Below are 20,364 nucleotides of genomic sequence, written 5' to 3'. Positions count from 1 at the left end.
TTAGCGATAAATATACATGTAAAGCTTTTTGAATACTGATATTTTGAGACAGATTTATATTTATCTCATCAAATTATCTGTTATTCCTTTCTTACAGTAGTTACGGAGTCATTTTTTTACAATGTTTGAGCGTTGATGCACAAGATACAAATCGAATACGATGATAAAACTAGAAAAAAAATTGACATTAAAATTGCAATTGTATAATTGTTTTTATTTTTTAATTTACAAAATAGCCAAATTTATATAAATTCTCATGAAAAATATATTTACTTTAAATCACGTTTAAGTTGTGTATTAAATAAATACGCTGTGAAATGTTAACTTAAATCATAAATAACGCTTTCTAACGTGCTTCACAGTAAATACTTTTGTTGACGGAAGAAGGAAGATTAAATAAGATTCACTATATACGTCTTTCGCTCGATCTTGCGGATGCAATAATGTAAAACGTATCTTTTTAGAAACTAAAAAAGAAACCTCAAAAGAACATAATGCAGAAATGCGAGATTTAAGTCCTCGCTCTCCTTCAACCCACTGATTAAATCGCAATCCGGCGAAAGTCGCTTTTCATCACATCGAAAAACAAAGAGAAAAAAAACAGCTATGTTGACCTCAATACTTCTATCGTCTGTTTGTTGAATATGTCTTCCTCCACTGGCGTATCGTCCATCGTTCTGGTAATTTTCTTAGAGTTAAGATACAAATCATACGAGCAGCCGTAAATACCAAACACCAGATCGATCTCCTGTTTCAGACGTTTGTACGTGATGGGCCCGAGCTGCGAGTCGTACAACAGAATCTTGTCTTTCGAGGGCGAGCCATATCGCGGTTGCATGTTGACGAGCGTCACGTTGACGTAGCCCACGGAGGGCTGCGATCCCGACGGCTGCGTCGCGCCGTCGTCCCGTTTGGGCGCACAACCGGCCTGCGTCCTGGCCAACGCGAGCCTCATGTCCACGCCCTTGATCTTCTGCATCTCCTCGAGGATCACGTGGGCGCCGGCCGGCAATTCCGCCATGTCTCTCTGCGGGGTCTTGGTCGCGTTCTCGATGAACTCCTTGTGGCTGACGACCACCCTGACCAGGTTGCTGCCCGCGTCCTTGATCTCGTAATACGCGACGGCCTCGTCGGAGGGCACGAGCCGTGCCTTCTTCCGCAGCTTCTGCACCCGATTGATCACCTCCCGCGCTATCCCCTCGTTGTGCATCGCCTCGTCAGCCGTGACGTCCAGGAGGATCAGGATGTTGCCCTCGCTATGGGCGTCGTACTGCTTCGACAGCTGCTCGGCGGCCGGACCGGTGAAGCTGAACATCAAACGCAGGTCCTGCTCCTCGAGCTTGTGGCCCTGCACGACGATCTCCCTCGTGGCGACGAACCTCTGCAGCTGTTCGTCGGACAGCTCTTTAATGGCCTGGATTATCTGCTTGAACTCACCCTTCAAACGTGCGCCAAGCGTCTTGTGGTCCGGCTCCGCCTTTAAGGTCACGCCGTACTTCTGCTTGTCGGTGGTGACAGTTAACTTCTTGACGTTGAGCTCCTCGAGGATATACGACTTCAGCGAAACGATGTCCTTCAGTACCTCGGCGTCCCGATGGATCACCACGATTTCGGGCAAGGGATACTTCGTGGGTATGACCTTCCTGTCCCGTACGATGCGGCCTAGCTGGATGACCGACTGCATGTTCGACACAGCCTTCTCTATGTCCTTGTTGATCAGATAATCACGCGGATGTGGTATCAGTTTGTAGTGCACGCTACCTTGCCAGTCGTCTTCCTCTTTAGCGTCAGAACTCGGCGAAGACTCCCCATTTGCGGACCCTGGTAAGGGCAGGACCCATTTGGATAATCGTTGAAACATGAATTCCGTCAGGAACGGCGTGAACGGCGCGTAAGTCTGCACCATCGTGTAAACCGCCAGGAACAGAGTCGTCAACGCGTTCTTGCAATCCTTCGGGCCGTCCTCGCCCTTGACACGCTTTCTATTCATTCTCACGTACCAATTTGTGAGATTGTCTATGTACTTTATCAGGTAGGGCACCACGGTGTACAGCCTGTACTCCTTCATCTCACGTTTCAGGAAGACTAACAGCGATTGCGTGAAGGATACAATCCACTTGTCCATTATATTGCTGGAACAGGAATCTAGCTTCTCGTCGAATACAAACCTGACCCCCGTCTCCTCGTACTGCTCGATGTTCTGAAGGAGGAAACGGAACGCGTTGTACCACGGCAGAAAGACGTCCTTGATGACGTCCCGGACACCCTCCTCCTTGAACTTGAGATTCTCGGCTCTCACAACCGGTGAATTGATCAGATAGAGGCGCAGGGCGTCCGCCCCGTACTTGTTGACCACCTCCATCGGGTCGGGATAATTCTTCTTGCGCTTCGACATCTTCTGGCCGTCGGACGCGAGCACCAGACCGTTGGCCACGAGATTCTTGTACGGCGCCTTGCCGAACAGCGCGGTGGATATCACCAGGAGCGTGTAGAACCAGCCGCGCGTCTGGTCGATGCCCTCGGCGATGAAGTCCGCCGGGAAGTACCTGTCGAAGTCCCCGCGGTTCTTGAAAGGAAAGTGCATCTGCGCGTACGGCATGGAGCCGGACTCGAACCAGCAGTCGAAGACCTCGGGCACGCGACGCAACGGCGGCTGGCCCGGCCGTCGCGACGGGATCGTCAGGTGATCGATGTTCTCGCGATGAATGTCGCTCACTTTCGCGCCCGTCAATCTCTCCAGCTCCTCGATGCTGCCCACGCACACGGTCTCCTCCTTGTCCTCGGAGATCCACAGCGGTATGGGATTGCCCCAGTAGCGGTTCCTGCTGATGGCCCAGTCGCGCGCGTCGCGCAGCCAGTTGCCGAATCGCTTCTCCTTCACGGTGTCCGGCACCCAGTAGGTCTCGCTGTTCGCCGTCAGCAGCCTGTCCTTGATCTCCTCCACCTTGAGGAACCAAGAGGGCACGGCCTTGTAGATGAGCGGCGTGTCGGTACGCCAGCAGAACGGATAGCTGTGCTTCACTGTGCTGCTGACGACCAGCTTCTTCCTGGACTGCAGATACTTGATTATCTCCTTGTCCGCGTCCTTGACGTACTTGCCGAGGAAGTCGCGAACCGGCTGCGTGAAGCAGCCGCAGCTGTCCACGGGGCACACGACCTCCTGGTCCTTGCTTATGATGCCGGCCTCCAGGCAACATCGGAAATCATCCTCCCCGAAGTACGGGGCTTGATGGACGATGCCGGTTCCGGTCTCCGCCGTGACGTAAGTATCGTTCAGCACCCTGAAAGCACCTTTCTCTCTGTAATGCAGGAAATATGGAAACGGTGGTTCGTACGCCTTCCCTTTCAGGTCTACGCCCTTTCTCCTGTTGATTATAACGTAAGAACCCTTAAGGGTGTGCAACTGGGCCTCCAACATGATGTAAACGTCGCCGGTCTTCTCGTTCCTCGCCTCCACGTACTCAAAGGTGGGATTGACGCACAGCGTCAAGTTACTGGGCAACGTCCAGGGTGTGGTGGTCCAGGCGAGCAGGGACACCCCGGGCTCGTCCAGCAGGGGAAAGGCCACGATGACCGACGGATCGACCACGTCCTTGTAATTCTGACCCGCCTCGAAGTTGGACAGCGGCGTGTTGCAGGCGGTGGAGTAGGGCATCACCTTGATACCCTGGTAAACGAGACCCTTGTTATAAAGCTGCTTGAACACCCACCAGATGGACTCCATGTACCACGGGTACATGGTCTTGTAGTCGTTCTCGAAGTCGATCCACCGTCCCATCCGGCCGACGATCATCTGCCACTCCTCGGCGTACCTCATCACGATGTTACGGCACTCCCGGTTGTACGCGGCGATGCCCATCCTGGCGACGTCGTCGGGCCCCTTGATGCCCAGCTTCTTGTCGATCTCGTTCTCCACCGGGAGGCCGTGGCAATCCCAGCCGAACCGCCGCTCCACGTGGTAGCCACTTTGGTACGCGTACCTCGTCACGATGTCCTTTATGGTGCCGGCGAGGATGTGGCCGTAGTGCGGCAACCCGGTGGCGAATGGCGGTCCGTCGAAGAACGTGTACCTCGGTCGGTTCTTCGACAGGCGCATACTTTCTTGAAACACGTCCCCTTTTCTCCACGTTTCCAGCGTCGCGTCCTCCTCCCTCGCGAAGTTGATGGTCTCCGGGAGGTTCGACCTCCCGGGATGGGGTTTCTCGGCGGGCATCTCTGGCGCACGATGTTCCGTACCGGCTGGAACTCTCGTAGCCTCGTACGAGAAGCTGACGCAATTGACGGTTGACGTAACCTTCAATACGATCCGTCGCAAGACTCGCAAGAATAGAATCTAACGAAACTCACGGGCGCACGCGTAAACGGGTCATTGTAGGTTAGCCGCGCGAGGTGTTCTGCCCCGCGGATTGGCTGTCGGAGGAGAAAGTTTTCGGGACATCGGAAAGTGCGTGTTTGGGAGCCAATCAGCGCGCCCGAATTATCTAACACGGTTACACGTGAATGACGCGAACACGTGCTAACCAGCTAACCTTTAAACCTCAGCTCGAGGTTATGTTTGACGTGATCTCGCGTGACTCGCGTCTCAGAAATGCAAAAATACACAACAAAAATATCGACATACGTACACTTTATTTCAACGTAATCATTATTTAACAGATAGTCAACGTATATGTTAAAGAAAACATTTCCGGAAGCAATATGTATGTATTTGAATGTACACACATTGTACAGACAGAAGAATGAAAGATAGTATAGAATACTTGGATCTTAAAAAAATTGTCAGAGTTATCAGGAACATATTTTTATATCAGAAGTAAACTAAACTGATGATGTAGGTTGCGAATTCAAATATTTGTACTTAGCAGCCGACTACTCGATATCAGGAAAATTCCGGCGCGAATTTCAAAATCACTTTTTTCCCCAAGACATTTTATTTCTCTCGATTTTTTTTTATTTAAATATTCGCACGTTATATTTTTTAAAATATCATTATAGGTCGTTACACGATTAATATCTGTTTTTACATATTTTTACAATTGTACGTTAAAATACTGTTAAAAAGTAAATTGTATAATACTTGGAGTTATAAAGTAAATATTTTCATTCTTAGTTCGTCGCCGATTTAAGTACTGTAATATATTAATGTAACGTGGCAGTTGTATCTTAATAATTAAGTGGCAAATGTCAACTTTAGAGAGAGAGAGATAAGTAATACTTTAAAGAAGAAAGACTTAGAAAATATCTTATATACGTGGTATCAAAAAACAATTACAGTAGTGAAAAATTTCGTATATCTAATTCTCAAGTACGAACTATTAATTTCTTTGGACTACAGGAATGTACCGTTCCTTCCCTCAACTACAAAATCTTACAGAAATTATGTAGAAGGTATATACACGTATGTATAACGTAAAAGAGATATTTACAATATTTTGTCATTCCGAGAAGATGTATAAACATATATCACTTCAGGTAAATCTGACTAGATATCGAAATACGCGAGTGATCTAAATTCACGATTGATGCGTGACGTGCTGCACTCTTTGTCGCTGACCGCCGACGTAAATCACTTGTCTCGGCTCGTCCGGGTGAATGAGCTCGTCCGTATGTTTCCACCGCCACTTCTTTTCGCTCTCCTTTACCCGTCTGTAATCGATGTAACTGATGACGCAGCTCGCCGGTATCCATATGATGGCGGTGATGATTATCACAGCACCGACTACATTATCTTTCAGAAAGCGCATAACTTTATTGATGTTTATATCCTCGATGATGTCCCAGAATCGTTCCACCACGTCTTGGATTGTCTTCTCGCACACACCCTAAAAGAATATGCGTGTAATATTAGATACTAGAAATTGGTCTTATTTTTATCAAAATTTATTACTATGATTCATCTCACTTTGTTGCAAAAACCTTGAATGCACGGTGTCCCATCGGGTAAAATATCTTGCGGGTCTATCGGGAAGCACGTTTCGTTCAAACTCATTCTGCAGCATCTCTTACACGCGTCAGCAACTATTAATAAAATTCGTGATGTAGTAATATTAATAATTATACACTGTACCTTTCAACATAATCAAAGTTAATTATATGTAGAATGAGTCGACTGTAAAATTCCCAATTTTTTGAATTTTTTGGCTTTCTTCAATCTTAAAAATAATATATGAAGTACCTTCAATTTCAATTAAATCGGGATAAATTATAAAATCTCAAGAATAGCAGTTGGTTCTATTAATTGCACAATGAATAAGCTATCCAATAATAAATACCAAGTTCGTAGAAATAAATTGTAAAACAAGAATTCCATCCTTTCTGATATTTAAGATGATACTGATTAATGTGCACATAATAAAATATTCCCGTTTATACTTGTATGATATGCAGTACTTAAAATAAGATACATACTAGTATCGCACATGCAGCTTTGTAAGTTTTGGGTCTCGCAGTACGGCACGCATTTGCCTAGACGGCATTGACCACGTTCGAGACAACCGGTGCCGTCCTTCATGGGCGGGGATCTCGGGCATTCGCTGGACGCTCCGGTGCAACGCGACTCCTGTTCGCAAGTGGCGTATTGCGCGTCGCGGCATTTGATGCCCGCAGGCATAAACGCGCAGCTCTGACAGCAAGGAGAGTTTTTGTCGCTGTCGAAAGAAACAAAACGTACGCCGTATAAACATTTGTATAAATATCCCAAGGATTTTTATCGTAAAAATAGAAGAGAAAATGGATACATAGTGTGGTACGATTCTATTCCAAGTGACTTACCTGCAAACTGCTCCTTGATTACTTCGAAGCTTACAATTTTTGTCGCAACACGAGTCATTGTCTTCCGTTCCTAAGAGGCCCGCGTCGCACTCTTCATCACCCTCGACTCTTAAATTACCGCAGAACGATTCCTCCGGCTCTGAGAAACAACGTCCAGATTTGGCTTGCAGGACCTTCCTGATGGATCGCAGGCTGCATGGAGAAAATCTCTATGGAAAGAGAAACGTAATTCTGTAAAAGCACGTGCACAAACTTTCATACAAACATATACATGGCACGTGAGATAGAATATCTTCATTTAAGAAAAGTTAAAGTATCCAATGCGTCATATTTACATATCGAAATTATAGCGTGAATAAAGCATATACTCTACCTTATTGTTTACATCGTAGCCACTAACGCTGTAAGTATACATTAAGTAAGAGCCACCTTGGCTCGCACTTGGACTGCACTCCTGCAATGATGTTAGAAAATTAAATTCTAGACTCGGGAATTAGAAAAAAAAAAAACTTGTATATAACGATAACTGAATCATAACTTACCGAGATATCTGGATCATGCTCGGAGCCCCAATTGTGACCGAATTCGTGTGCCGTAACTAAATCCGCTTCCCTTGTAATTACTCTTTGTCCATAATGATTTCTGCTGGAGCTCAGACCCGAATTCAGGTACAATGTATATCCGTTTTTGAAATACTCTGCAAAAGGGAAATCAATTTTCTATTGAGAAATCCAATATCCATGCAAATATCACTATGTACTTCGTCAATGTATAAATGTTAGGAGTAATGTGTGCGCGAAACAGAATACAGAATGCAGAATGATTCTTTAGTGTACCTGGTGTGCAGATACCGCCCACCGAATTTCTACGAGGAGAACCTACGTAGGCCAATCCTAGAATACCACCCTCGAACTTGAGATCGGTAAACAAGTGAGCCAAGCAGAAATCCTTATGGCTGTATTCCCGACTGAACACCTGCATTAACGCAATAACATCGTGAGAAGCGATACTTAATTTCAACTATGTTCAACAACGTTAATTTAACAAAGTTGATTATATTAAAATTAATTAATAAATAATTAAAGAACTTAAGCTCTTAGGGCAATACTCTTTACAAGCTGCGTATAATGACCTCGAGCAATGTACGGACGTCCCATTTCTCGCGAACCATGTTGTAATGCGTTTCACCGCCTCTGACCCGCGTCGGTTCGCTGTGAACAACGATCTTTTTGATAACAAAGCCCATTCCTTTGAAACCATCCTCCTCTTGATGTTCTTGCCACAAAGTGTCATTGTAAATCTTATGTACTCTATCGATCAAACTTATCTGTAAATTAATATTATTATGATTATAGATCAACGTATTTATAATTGTGCACCGTTGCGCTCATGTACCAGATAATTAATTGTAGTTTTTGTACTGCTGGCACCCATTTCTTGGTAAAATCGATAATCGGCGACCAATAGTAACGGGCATCTCGTTTTTGTCGGTGTATATTCGTAAGTCTCCGTTTGCCTCTTCACTCTGCTACTACTATTATCCGTTTCCGTATCGTCCTCCTCAGAATTATGGTTTAACGTATAATCTGCGGCAAAAAGCACAAGAAACATTACATACTTTATAAAATTATATTGTATCTATATTTGTAATAGAATCATACTTGAGTCTTCCTTGACGTAACCGCAGGTCTTTGGCGTTCCATGCGTATGACCCTGTCCGTCTTGGAAATGCTCCCAACTGAGTTTAACGTCGGAAGATTTATAAATAATCATCGTTTGATTATCTAAATGAGAAAGATGCCTCCAGGATGGCTGAAATACAAATTAACTTCCTTATTATAACAGACAATCCGTGTCCAGAAATTACACGATTCACAATTATCTGAAATACAGTTATGTTGCAAACTTTCTTTTTTTCGACATTGCTAAAATTATGTCTAAATTACTTTGGGTACGTAATCTTTTATTACACAGCTTTAATTAATTTGTTATCTCTCGTTGTATCGCTCAGTCAATTCACAAGAGTCGTGTCATAAATTTTTACCATTGTAATACATTTTGCCCAGCGATACTCACCTCAATATGAAAAGTCTCATCCGAGATTGTTACACTACCTGTCACGACACCGTCGTCGATATGCATCTGAGCGTGAGACTCGATTTCTCCAAACACTCGGCCATGGTAAAAATTATCATGATCTACGGGACGACATTATGAAATATTTTGAATTTTTCTGCTTCGTCGAATTGATCGTTACCTAAATGTACAGTTTTCTCCTTTCCATCGGCGTTGACCTCGTACGCCTTGAAGTTGGAATGTATAACTTCTCTTCTAGGCGTTAAAATTAGTCGAAAATGGCTGCAGTCAAAAAAGTGATATCAAGAGAACGGCATTAAAACGCAGAAACGTCTAATATAATTTAAGCAACGGAACAATCGGACGTCTTACCGCCCGTGCGAATAGAATTCCAATTCGCTTATTTTATTATATGGGTGATAACTGTGTTGAACGCCTCGCTTTACGATCCTATGTTGAAAGTGAGTACTGTGAATTGTTTCATAATATCTCAAGCTTCTATGAAGGCCATCTGTTAATAAAATGTTAATATTAGATGATCAGAACCGATGTAATTGCACAAGTTGTATGTGATTCGCGATAACAATAAACAACAATAAAGCTGAATTTCTTAAAATTCCAACAGTAAGACAGTGAGATAGATCTATTGTTCATTTTAGTTAAAATTAAATAAACAGACATTAAATATTCTGAGATTAAGTTTGAAGGATTTGTTCAAGTTTTTGGCATAACTAGAAAGAAGAAAAAGCCAAGGTTTCTGTTCTGTCTGTTAAGTTCTACTCCAGAAAGGACGTTTATTTTCAATTTTGGATAAAGAGAGACCGCAAAACGTCTCGCCGTGCATAAGAATTTTTTTTTCTCAGCTTTAAATGAAGGATTTGGTGTTAATTATAATTTCTTTCACGTTGGATCGCCGAATCAGCCCTGTAGCGTGACTAATTAAAAAGTGACAGTTGTATAAACCGAGACATGTTCCACTTACAAACACTTTGGAGAGTGACAAACGCACAGCAGTAGATAAATAGAGCGTTTCGCTTCTTCATTGTTGAAGGAGAGAATTAACAAAGCAAGTATAAAAGCACGCTCTTCCCCCTCGTTTTCCCTCTACGATCTTTATTATTGACATCGATCCGCGACGTCGCGTCACAATTCTGTAAATACTTCGGGCACAATCGGTTGAAAAAGTGATCTATGGCATAGTAACGTGGGTGGGAAGCGCAAAGTTGGATTATGACAGATTATCTAAGCATCGTTTCTCTCTATTTACATTTGTCATGATAACGATCTACACGGATACAGAACATAGGTTATGTTCCGTCGACCATAACTCTCGGTCTTCGATTGGTCAACGCGCTACTCGCTAGAGAGCCGAGCGAGCAAAACGGGTTCATTCGAGTCTCTCAATTTCCGAAACTCATCGAGATGAAGCCTTCTACTTTTGAAAATTCGAGAAATTTTTGGAATTTTAGAAAGCGCAATCGCTCTGTCGATTTTCTCTTGGTTTTGCATAAAAAATTGCAAAAAATTATTTTAACTGGATGCTCGATACACATGCAAGAATATTTGGCGCGAAAATTGACGCATGCGCGCGATCGTCATCAATCGTCATGCGCGACAACGCACTGCGCAGCCGTTATGACAAAACATATTTTAATTGCATTTAATTCTCCGGGGCTGTCAGAGAAGCCTGAGATCGAGGCCATCCCGGTCTTTTTCATGGGACCGTCGAAAACCCCTATACACCTGTACACTAGCGCCAGTACATCCATTTTCGAAATTGGTACTATGTAGCCACGTTCATTTTCCGACACTGTCGATAAAACATCAATTTGGTGCGCGTCTCAATCAAAAATAGATGGATAGGTTACAAAAAATTAGGGTGAAATCGATGCTTTGTTGAAATAAATTTTAGTAATTAATAACCATTATAACGTTTTCAATAAAATAAATTACATAATAAAACCAAAATATTTGGTAAATCTGAAGAATAGTGGCCTCCTCACCGATTTCGTTGAACTTAGGCTTAATCGACGCGTTTTTGCACAAAACGACCGAATCTGGCAGAAAAAAGTGTCGCTCTGCCCCGCGAAGCGAGATATTAACAGTTAAAGTTGACGACTATCAGGTTATGAGACCTGTCATACCGACGAGATGTAGCGACTACGAACATGCCCTGTGGCCATATGCGCATGCTCAGTGGCCGCACGCGCATGCAAGAGGTCACGTGACAACTGTTTGGTTGGTAAGTCAGAAGTGTAACATAATTCAAAATGATATTCTTTCGGCGTATAGATTAGTGACGCGCTTTAAAAGTATTTAAGTGTTTAAAGCGCATCAACTAACCTATGTAGGTTAGAGACGCGCTTTAAAAGTATTTAAGTGTTTAAAGCGCGTCACTAACCTAAGCAGGGCACACATGTGTGTGCCCTGCTTTAACGAAAATCACAACTTCTATAAAGCAGGGCATACACACGTGTGTGCCCTGCTTTAACGAAAATCACAACTTCTATAAAGCAGGAAATACACACGTGTGTGTGTGTGCCCTGCTTTAACGAAAATCACAACTTCTATAAAGCAGGAAATACACACATGTGTGTGTGCCCTGCTTTAACGAAAATCACAACTTCTATAAAGCAGGAAATACACACATGTGTGTGTGCCCTGCTTTAACGAAAATCACAACTTCTATAAAGCAGGAAATACACACATGTGTGTGTGCCCTGCTTTAACGAAAATCACAACTTCTATAAAGCAGGGCATACACACGTGTGTGTGTGCCCTGCTTTAACGAAAATCACAACTTCTATAAAGCAGGAAATACACACATGTGTGTGTGCCCTGCTTTAACGAAAATCATTAAACAGTTAAATACTTTTAAAGCGCGTTACTAACCTACATAGGTTAGTTGACGCGCTTTAAACACTTAAATACTTTTAAAGCGCGTCACTAATCTATATGCCGAAAGAATATCATTTTGAATTATGTTACACTTCTGACTTACCAACCAAACAGTTGTCACGTGATCTGCTGCATGCGCGTGCGGCCACTGAGCATGCGCATATGGCTGCAGGGCATGTTCGTAGTCGCTACAGCTCGTCGGTATGACAGGAATCATAACCTGATTCCTGTCAACTTTAACTGTTAATATCTCGCTTCGCGGGGCAGAGCGACACTTTTTTCTGCCAGATTCGGTCGTTTTGTGCAAAAACGCGTCGATTAAGCCTAAGTTCAACGAAATCGGTGAGGAGGCCACTATTCTTCAGATTTACCAAATATTTCTTACCCTTTTTACTCATTACATATATTTATATATTACTTTCTTGCATCAATTTATATAATATTTAATCTTGGAAAAATAAATGAAAAGGAATAGATGGGTATAAATAACACGCATATTCTAACTAATTCAAAATTTTTCCCTATCTATATTGATATTTTTTTAGTTTTATAACACTTAACACAACTTATTTATTTTTATCCTTTTGTTCAAGAAGAATAATATATAAAAATAATTTTATTAAAAAATCTGAATAAAAATGTTACACTTTAAAAATAATTACTTTAGTTGTAATAGTATTATTTTACTTTTTGTTTCTTTGTATTTCTCTCTCTATTTATTACTCTAATTGTAAGCTATAGAATTGATCTACATAAGAGTACCATAGCATAGGTGTAACTGTGCACTTGATAAAAAATTACATGTCTGATTAATTTTCAATAATAAAAACGAAGATTTGGCGCGTTGCAATTATACTGTGAAAGAAAAAATTAAAAAAGTTCTATGCTGTTTTTTACATATGTGGAAACAAAATTTCGAAAATTTAATTTATTAGGAGTATAACTAATTCTAAGTTCCTGCCATTTTTCCGCAAAATAAAATTCTAATTCAATAAAATATGTCGTTATATATTTTATTTAAGATTTAAAATTTATTTAAAAATTATTTATATAGATTATTTATATAGAACGCGGCGCGGTTCGTCAACATAATTCAATAAACGATCGATAATTAATGAGCTCTTTGCGAGCTCGGTGCGTGCGAAATGTGCGAGTATTTCCTCAAGCACAATCGCATAATAATCAATAAACAAATAATATTACCAAGATTAAATATCTGCCCTAATCAGTTTTAGCCTATCCATTTTAAGGCAACGGATCTACGAAATGTAATATTTTCATACTATAAATTATTGTAATTCGACATGTATCGAGATATATTTTTGCTCTATATTCGATTATTCGTAGATTCGCTACCTCAATAAAAAAGTTTCTCACTGACTCACCGATCCGATGCGCAACGGGCGAAGTTAGTCGGCCGCGTAGCTACGGTGATACTGTAACATATATAAACATAAAATTTATATTAAAGAAGCGTTCAAAATGATCAATATTTCAAAAAATAATTCTTACGCGCCTCTAATTCGTCTTTCAATAAAATATTTAGCGATACAATTATCTATTTACCGAAAAAGATCTTTACAAGAATAAAATTTTAGATAATTTCTCTTTCTCTATTTCTTAACTTATCGAGATAAAACAAGCTAAATAAATGAGAATTATATTATGCACATAAGAGATGATAACTCACCCCAAAGTTGCTCCGCCGGGGCCCGATGTCTCTCCCAGACCTCCTCCTCCTCTCAGGACGTCAGGCCTCCTCCTCCCGCCGCACAGGACACTCGCGAAAAACACTCGCGGATAATGAACTACAATCGCGCGCGGACTAATTTCAGTAAAAGTCTTTCTCGCGCGATACTGTACGGCACTCCCGTTTTAAAAAGTCTTTTTTAGCGGAGCTGTATCTGCAACGTCGCTACGATGATTCTGTAACAATCAAACATATAATCCAGATTAGAGCAGGGAAGAAAAGAGACAGTCTGTATTTCGAAAAATAATTACCGAAGGTAAAACACCGAATTCTATATTTCTTTTAATTAAATAAATTTAATAAAAAAACACGTTTAATTTCTTGAAAGTATACTCTATTTACTGAACACAAGAATTCAAAATAGAATTTAAAAAATTAAACTCTTTTTTAATTTCTACTCTCTGACTATCTTTACTATTCGATTGAAAAACCGATTGGTTAAACTTTCCGCGAAAGACACAATATGTATAAACCAATTATATATACCGCATGTTGTTCCGCCGGCGCCTGATGCCTCTTCCAGGCCTCCACCTCCTCTCAGGCTGCTCGGGATGTCACTCGTGTTCCCTCGATGCGAAGATGATGCTCCTTCCCGCGCGGATATTTTCTGTAACATAAAAATAATCGAATCGATTAAATACGTGTCACGCGCATCGAACATCTTATTCGTTATTTAGATTAATATTATATTTTAAATTACTTCTTCGAAAAAGGTTTCTACGTTAGAATCAACTTGAATCAAATTTTTCAAAATATTTTTTTTTACTAATTTAAATTCCAAAACACGGTTTAATGTAGGAACTGAATAAGCACAAAGAGGGATTCTATAATATCTTTAAAAAAAATGAAAAGTAACACTTACCAGAAGTGGGGCGGCAGTGTGGTCTAGTGGTAGAGCGCTAGACTCGTAATCTGAGGAACCAGGTTCGAGTCCACTAGAGCCATGTAAACATGGAATGTTTTCCCGGCAGCTGCGCCCCTCCGTGCAAGATAGGTTATTGTGCGGAGAAAACTGGGCTCCGTCTTTCGGAAGAGACGTTAAGCTGTTGGTCCAAAGGGTTAAAGTGAGAGGAGAAGGGTAGTAGTGTAAAGGTTTGGGTAACGTTCCTTATAAAAACGCCTTGCAAACCCTGCGGGGATAAGCAATAAAGATAGTTTATGAGTTTTCTACCAGAAGTGTTGGTACGCCGATGCCCGATGCCTATCCTAGGCCTCCTCCTCCTCTCAGGCTGCTCGGGATGACAGCTTCGCAGGATTCCCTCGCTGCTCCGATGTCATCTTCTGCGTCGTTATTTTCTGAAACATTCAAATGAACGATTCGATTAAGCGTAATGAATGTCTCGCGGCGCGGAGAGACCCGCGACGACGCGTATAAGGGAGCGAAGCCGACGACATAGTCTCGCGGCGCGGTGAGACCCGCGACGACGCGTATAGGGGTGGGAAGTCGACGGCATAGTCTCGCGGCGCGGTGAGACCCGCGACGACGCGTATAGGGGTGGGAAGTCGACGGCATAGTCTCGCGGCGCGGTGAGACCCGCGACGACGCGTATAGGGGTGGGAAGTCGACGGCATAGTCTCGCGGCGCGGTGAGACCCGCGACGACGCGTATAGGGGTGAAAAGTCGACGGCATAGTCTCGCGGCGCGGTGAGACCCGCGACGACGCGTATAGGGGTGGGAAGTCGACGGCATAGTCTCGCGGCGCGGTGAGACCCGCGACGACGCGTATAGGGGTGGGAAGTCGACGGCATAGTCTCGCGGCGCGGTGAGACCCGCGACGACGCGTATAGGGGTGGGAAGTCGACGGCATAGTCTCGCGGCGCGGTGAGACCCGCGACGACGCGTATAGGGGTGGGAAGTCGACGGCATAGTCTCGCGGCGCGGTGAGACCCGCGACGACGCGTATAGGGGTGGGAAGTCCGACGGCATAGTCTCGCGGCGCGGTGAGACCCGCGACGACGCGTATAGGGGTGGGAAGCCGACGGCATAGTCTCGCGGCGCGGTGAGACCCGCGACGACGCGTATAGGGGTGGGAAGCCGACGGCATAGTCTCGCGGCGCGGTGAGACCCGCGACGACGCGTATAGGGGTGGGAAGCCGACGGCATAGTCTCGCGGCGCGGTGAGACCCGCGACGACGCGTATAGGGGTGGGAAGCCGACGGCATAGTCTCGCGGCGCGGTGAGACCCGCGACGACGCGTATAGGGGTGGGAAGCCGACGGCATAGTCTCGCGGCGCGGTGAGACCCGCGACGACGCGTATAGGGGTGGGAAGCCGACGGCATAGTCTCGCGGCGCGGTGAGACCCGCGACGACGCGTATAGGGGTGGGAAGCCGACGGCATAGTCTCGCGGCGCGGTGAGACCCGCGACGACGCGTATAGGGGTGGGAAGCCGACGGCATAGTCTCGCGGCGCGGTGAGACCCGCGACGACGCGTATAGGGGTGGGAAGCCGACGGCATAGTCTCGCGGCGCGGTGAGACCCGCGACGACGCGTATAGGGGTGGGAAGCCGACGGCATAGTCTCGCGGCGCGGTGAGACCCGCGACGACGCGTATAGGGGTGGGAAGCCGACGGCATAGTCTCGCGGCGCGGTGAGACCCGCGACGACGCGTATAGGGGTGGGAAGCCGACGGCATAGTCTCGCGGCGCGGTGAGACCCGCGACGACGCGTATAAGGGTGGGAAGCCGACGGCATAGTCTCGCGGCGCGGTGAGACCCGCGACGACGCGTATAAGGGTGGGAAGCCGACGGCATAGTCTCGCGGCGCGGTGAGACCCGCGACGACGCGTATAAGGGTGGGAAGCCGACGGCATAGTCTCGCGGCGCGGTGAGACCCGCGACGACGCGTATAAGGGTGGGAAGCCGACGGCATAGTCTCGCGGCGCGGTGAGACCCGCGACGACGCGTATAAGGGTGGGAAGCCGACGGCATAGTCTCGCGGCGCGGTGAGACCCGCGACGACGCGTATAAGGGTGGGAAGCCGACGGCATAGTCTCGCGGCGCGGTGAGACCCGCGACGACGCGTATAAGGGTGGGAAGCCGACGGCATAGTCTCGCGGCGCGGTGAGACCCGCGACGACGCGTATAAGGGTGGGAAGCCGACGGCATAGTCTCGCGGCGCGGTGAGACCCGCGACGACGCGTATAAGGGTGGGAAGCCGACGGCATAGTCTCGCGGCGCGGTGAGACCCGCGACGACGCGTATAAGGGTGGGAAGCCGACGGCATAGTCTCGCGGCGCGGTGAGACCCGCGACGACGCGTATAAGGGTGGGAAGCCGACGGCATAGTCTCGCGGCGCGGTGAGACCCGCGACGACGCGTATAAGGGTGGGAAGCCGACGGCATAGTCTCGCGGCGCGGTGAGACCCGCGACGACGCGTATAAGGGTGGGAAGCCGACGGCATAGTCTCGCGGCGCGGTGAGACCCGCGACGACGCGTATAAGGGTGGGAAGCCGACGGCATAGTCTCGCGGCGCGGTGAGACCCGCGACGACGCGTATAAGGGTGGGAAGCCGACGGCATAGTCTCGCGGCGCGGTGAGACCCGCGACGACGCGTATAAGGGTGGGAAGCCGACGGCATAGTCTCGCGGCGCGGTGAGACCCGCGACGACGCGTATAAGGGTGGGAAGCCGACGGCATAGTCTCGCGGCGCGGTGAGACCCGCGACGACGCGTATAAGGGTGGGAAGCCGACGGCATAGTCTCGCGGCGCGGTGAGACCCGCGACGACGCGTATAAGGGTGGGAAGCCGACGGCATAGTCTCGCGGCGCGGTGAGACCCGCGACGACGCGTATAAGGGTGGGAAGCCGACGGCATAGTCTCGCGGCGCGGTGAGACCCGCGACGACGCGTATAAGGGTGGGAAGCCGACGACATAGTCTCGCGGCGCGGTGAGACCCGCGACGACGCGTATAAGGGTGGGAAGCCGACGACATAGTCTCGCGGCGCGGTGAGACCCGCGACGACGCGTATAAGGGTGGGAAGCCGACGACATAGTCTCGCGGCGCGGTGAGACCCGCGACGACGCGTATAAGGGTGGGAAGCCGACGACATAGTCTCGCGGCGCGGTGAGACCCGCGACGACGCGTATAAGGGTGGGAAGCCGACGACATAGTCTCGCGGCGCGGTGAGACCCGCGACGACGCGTATAAGGGTGGGAAGCCGACGACATAGTCTCGCGGCGCGGTGAGACCCGCGACGACGCGTATAAGGGTGGGAAGCCGACGACATAGTCTCGCGGCGCGGTGAGACCCGCGACGACGCGTATAAGGGTGGGAAGCCGACGACATAGTCTCGCGGCGCGGAGAGACCCGCGACGGACCGTATAAGCGAAGCGTAATGTCTCGCGGCGGCAGACAACGCGACGGGAGCGCCGGACCCCATTGTACCCTTCACTCCCAGCGAACTGGCCATTAACCAATCACAGAGCCGTATTAGCATCTTAAGATATTACTTAAGACGGTCTTGAAATGAGATCTGACTATGAATACCGGCCTAAATCACATTACAGACTTTGCCCCTGGTGCGAGTCCGGACCACCTACGCTTATTTCTCCACACTTCCCTACGCTAAAACTCACCGACACCGATGCGCAGCTGCGGAGCTGTATCTGCAACGTCGCTACGATGATTCTGTAACAATCAAACATATAATCCAGATTAGAGCAGGGAAGAAAAGAGACAGTCTTTATTTCGAAAAATAATTACCGAAGGTAAAACACGGAATTCTATATTTCTTTTAATTAAATAAATTTAATAAAAAAACACGTTTAATTTCTTGAAAGTATACTCTATTTACTGAACACAAGAATTCAAAATAGAATTTAAAAAATTAAACTCTTTTTTAATTTCTACTCTCTGACTATCTTTACTATTCGATTGAAAAACCGATTGGTTAAACTTTCCGCGAAAGACACAATATGTATAAACCAATTATATTTACCGCATGTTGTTCCGCCGGCGCCTGATGCCTCTTCCAGGCCTCCACCTCCTCTCAGGCTGCTCGATGTCACTCGTGTTCCCTCGATGCGAAGATGATGCTCCTTCCCGCGCGGATATTTTCTGTAACATAAAAATAATCGAATCGATTAAATACGTGTCACGCGCATCGAACATCTTATTCGTTATTCAGATTAATATTATATTTTAAATTACTTCTTCGAAAAAGGTCTCTACGTTAGAATCAACTTGAATCAAATTTTTCAAAATATTTCTTTTTATTAATTTAAATTCCGAAACACGGTTTAATGTAGCAACTGAATAAGCACAGACAAAAAGAGAGATTCTATAATATCTTTAGAAAAAATAAAAAGTAACATTTACCAGAAGTGTTGGTACGCCGATGCCCGATGCCTATCCTAGGCCTCCTCCTCCTCTCAGGCTGCTCGGAATGTCAGCTACGCACGATTCCCTCGCTGCTCCGATGTCACCTTCTGCGTCGTTATTTTCTGAAACATTCAAATGAACGATTCGATTAAGTAAAGACAGAAGAGATAGAAAATTTTATGACATAAGTGACATAGTACGTGAAAATGAATTACACTCACCACTTTCTTTTAAGCGCTTCAGGCCACAAAATCCACTTCCATCTCCGGGTCAGCTAGGAGTCTCGAGCCACATTGAGACTCGTGGCAATGCAGTGTGATTTCATTGCCATTAAGCAAGATAAATCAAGAAGCCATTTCAACTATATTGCATTAATTTTACGACGTTGTTGCAATATAGTCGAAATGTTTCTTGACTTTTCTTGCTTAATGGAAATGTAATTGCTGAAAAGAATTACAAATTATTCCCTTGATGATGTCTTTTGCAGACAAGATTTTTTATACGCTTAACTTTATGAGCGTGATGTCTCGCGGCGCGGAGAGACCCGCGACGGACCGTGTATGAGCGAGCGAAGCTAATAATAGTCTCGCGGCGCGGAGAGACCCGCGACGGACCGTGTATGAGCGAGCGAAGCTAATAATAGTCTCGCGGCGCGGAGAGACCCGCGACGGACCGTGTATGAGCGAGCGAAGCTAATAATAGTCTCGCGGCGCGGAGAGACCCGCGACGGACCGTGTATGAGCGAGCGAAGCGTATTTTAAACGTCCCGCGGCGCGGAGGGACGCGCGACGGACCGTGTAGGCGGGCGAGGCGTGTTTTAAACGTCCCGCGGCGCGGAGGGACGCGCGACGGACCGTGTAGGCGGGCGAGGCGTGTTTTAAACGTCCCGCGGCGCGGAGGGACGCGCGACGGACCGTGTAGGCGGGCGAGGCGTGTTTTAAACGTCCCGCGGCGCGGAGGGACGCGCGACGGACCGTGTAGGCGGGCGAGGCGTGTTTTAAACGTCCCGCGGCGCGGAGGGACGCGCGACGGACCGTGTAGGCGGGCGAGGCGTGTTTTAAACGTCCCGCGGCGCGGAGGGACGCGCGACGGACCGTGTAGGCGGGCGAGGCGTGTTTTAAACGTCCCGCGGCGCGGAGGGACGCGCGACGGACCGTGTAGGCGGGCGAGGCGTGTTTTAAACGTCCCGCGGCGGGGGGACACGCGACGGACCGTACGAGCGAGCGAACGGTATAAATGTCCCGCGGCGCGGCGGGGGGACACGCGACGGACCGTACGAGCGAGCGAACGGTATAAATGTCCCGCGGCGCGGCGGGGGGACACGCGACGGACCGTACGAGCGAGCGAACGGTATAAATGTCCCGCGGCGCGGCGGGGGGACACGCGACGGACCGTACGAGCGAGCGAACGGTATAAATGTCCCGCGGCGCGGCGGGGGGACACGCGACGGACCGTACGAGCGAGCGAACGGTATAAATGTCCCGCGGCGCGGCGGGGGGACACGCGACGGACCGTACGAGCGAGCGAACGGTATAAATGTCCCGCGG

General features: G+C 46.9%; 2 protein-coding genes and 2 long non-coding RNA genes across 4 annotated transcripts; all 4 read right to left on the bottom strand.

Annotated features, from left to right (window-relative positions):
- Positions 1-193: 193 nt before the first annotated feature.
- On the bottom strand, positions 194-4,479 carry Ilers (Isoleucyl-tRNA synthetase). The gene has a single exon (XM_071712412.1). The coding sequence runs from the start codon at positions 4,211-4,213 to the stop codon at positions 605-607; it is 3,609 nt and encodes a 1,202-aa protein (XP_071568513.1). The 5' UTR covers positions 4,214-4,479; the 3' UTR covers positions 194-604.
- Positions 4,480-4,610: 131 nt separating this feature from the next.
- On the bottom strand, positions 4,611-10,204 carry Tace (ADAM 17-like protease Tace). Its single transcript, XM_071712415.1, has 14 exons — positions 9,830-10,204; positions 9,220-9,358; positions 9,029-9,129; positions 8,848-8,969; positions 8,433-8,583; positions 8,167-8,357; positions 7,904-8,098; positions 7,608-7,746; positions 7,314-7,468; positions 7,145-7,225; positions 6,772-6,980; positions 6,409-6,647; positions 5,903-6,018; positions 4,611-5,822 (listed from the first exon to the last, which is right to left on the bottom strand). Exons 1-14 carry the CDS (start codon positions 9,888-9,890, stop codon positions 5,514-5,516), a joined length of 2,208 nt encoding a protein of 735 aa, XP_071568516.1. The 5' UTR covers positions 9,891-10,204; the 3' UTR covers positions 4,611-5,513.
- Positions 10,205-13,605: 3,401 nt separating this feature from the next.
- On the bottom strand, positions 13,606-14,907 carry LOC139776044 (uncharacterized). The gene is made up of 3 exons (XR_011718999.1): positions 14,667-14,907; positions 13,982-14,102; positions 13,606-13,671 (listed from the first exon to the last, which is right to left on the bottom strand). It is a non-coding gene; the product is annotated as an uncharacterized lncRNA (long non-coding RNA).
- A 3,063-nt stretch (positions 14,908-17,970) lies between these two features.
- LOC139776050 (uncharacterized) lies at positions 17,971-19,669 on the bottom strand. The gene is made up of 4 exons (XR_011719000.1): positions 19,039-19,669; positions 18,815-18,939; positions 18,435-18,553; positions 17,971-18,124 (listed from the first exon to the last, which is right to left on the bottom strand). It is a non-coding gene; the product is annotated as an uncharacterized lncRNA (long non-coding RNA).
- Between the last annotated feature and the right edge of the window lie 695 nt (positions 19,670-20,364).

Source organism: Temnothorax nylanderi, unplaced genomic scaffold, assembly GCF_030848795.1.
Source record: "Temnothorax nylanderi isolate EJ_2023f unplaced genomic scaffold, tnyl_v1.0 TNYL_tig0110_pilon, whole genome shotgun sequence".
Classification (NCBI taxonomy): Eukaryota; Metazoa; Arthropoda; class Insecta; order Hymenoptera; family Formicidae; genus Temnothorax; species Temnothorax nylanderi.
The sequence above is the reverse complement of the archived record's forward strand: the minus strand, read 5'-3'. Positions and strand labels throughout refer to the sequence as shown.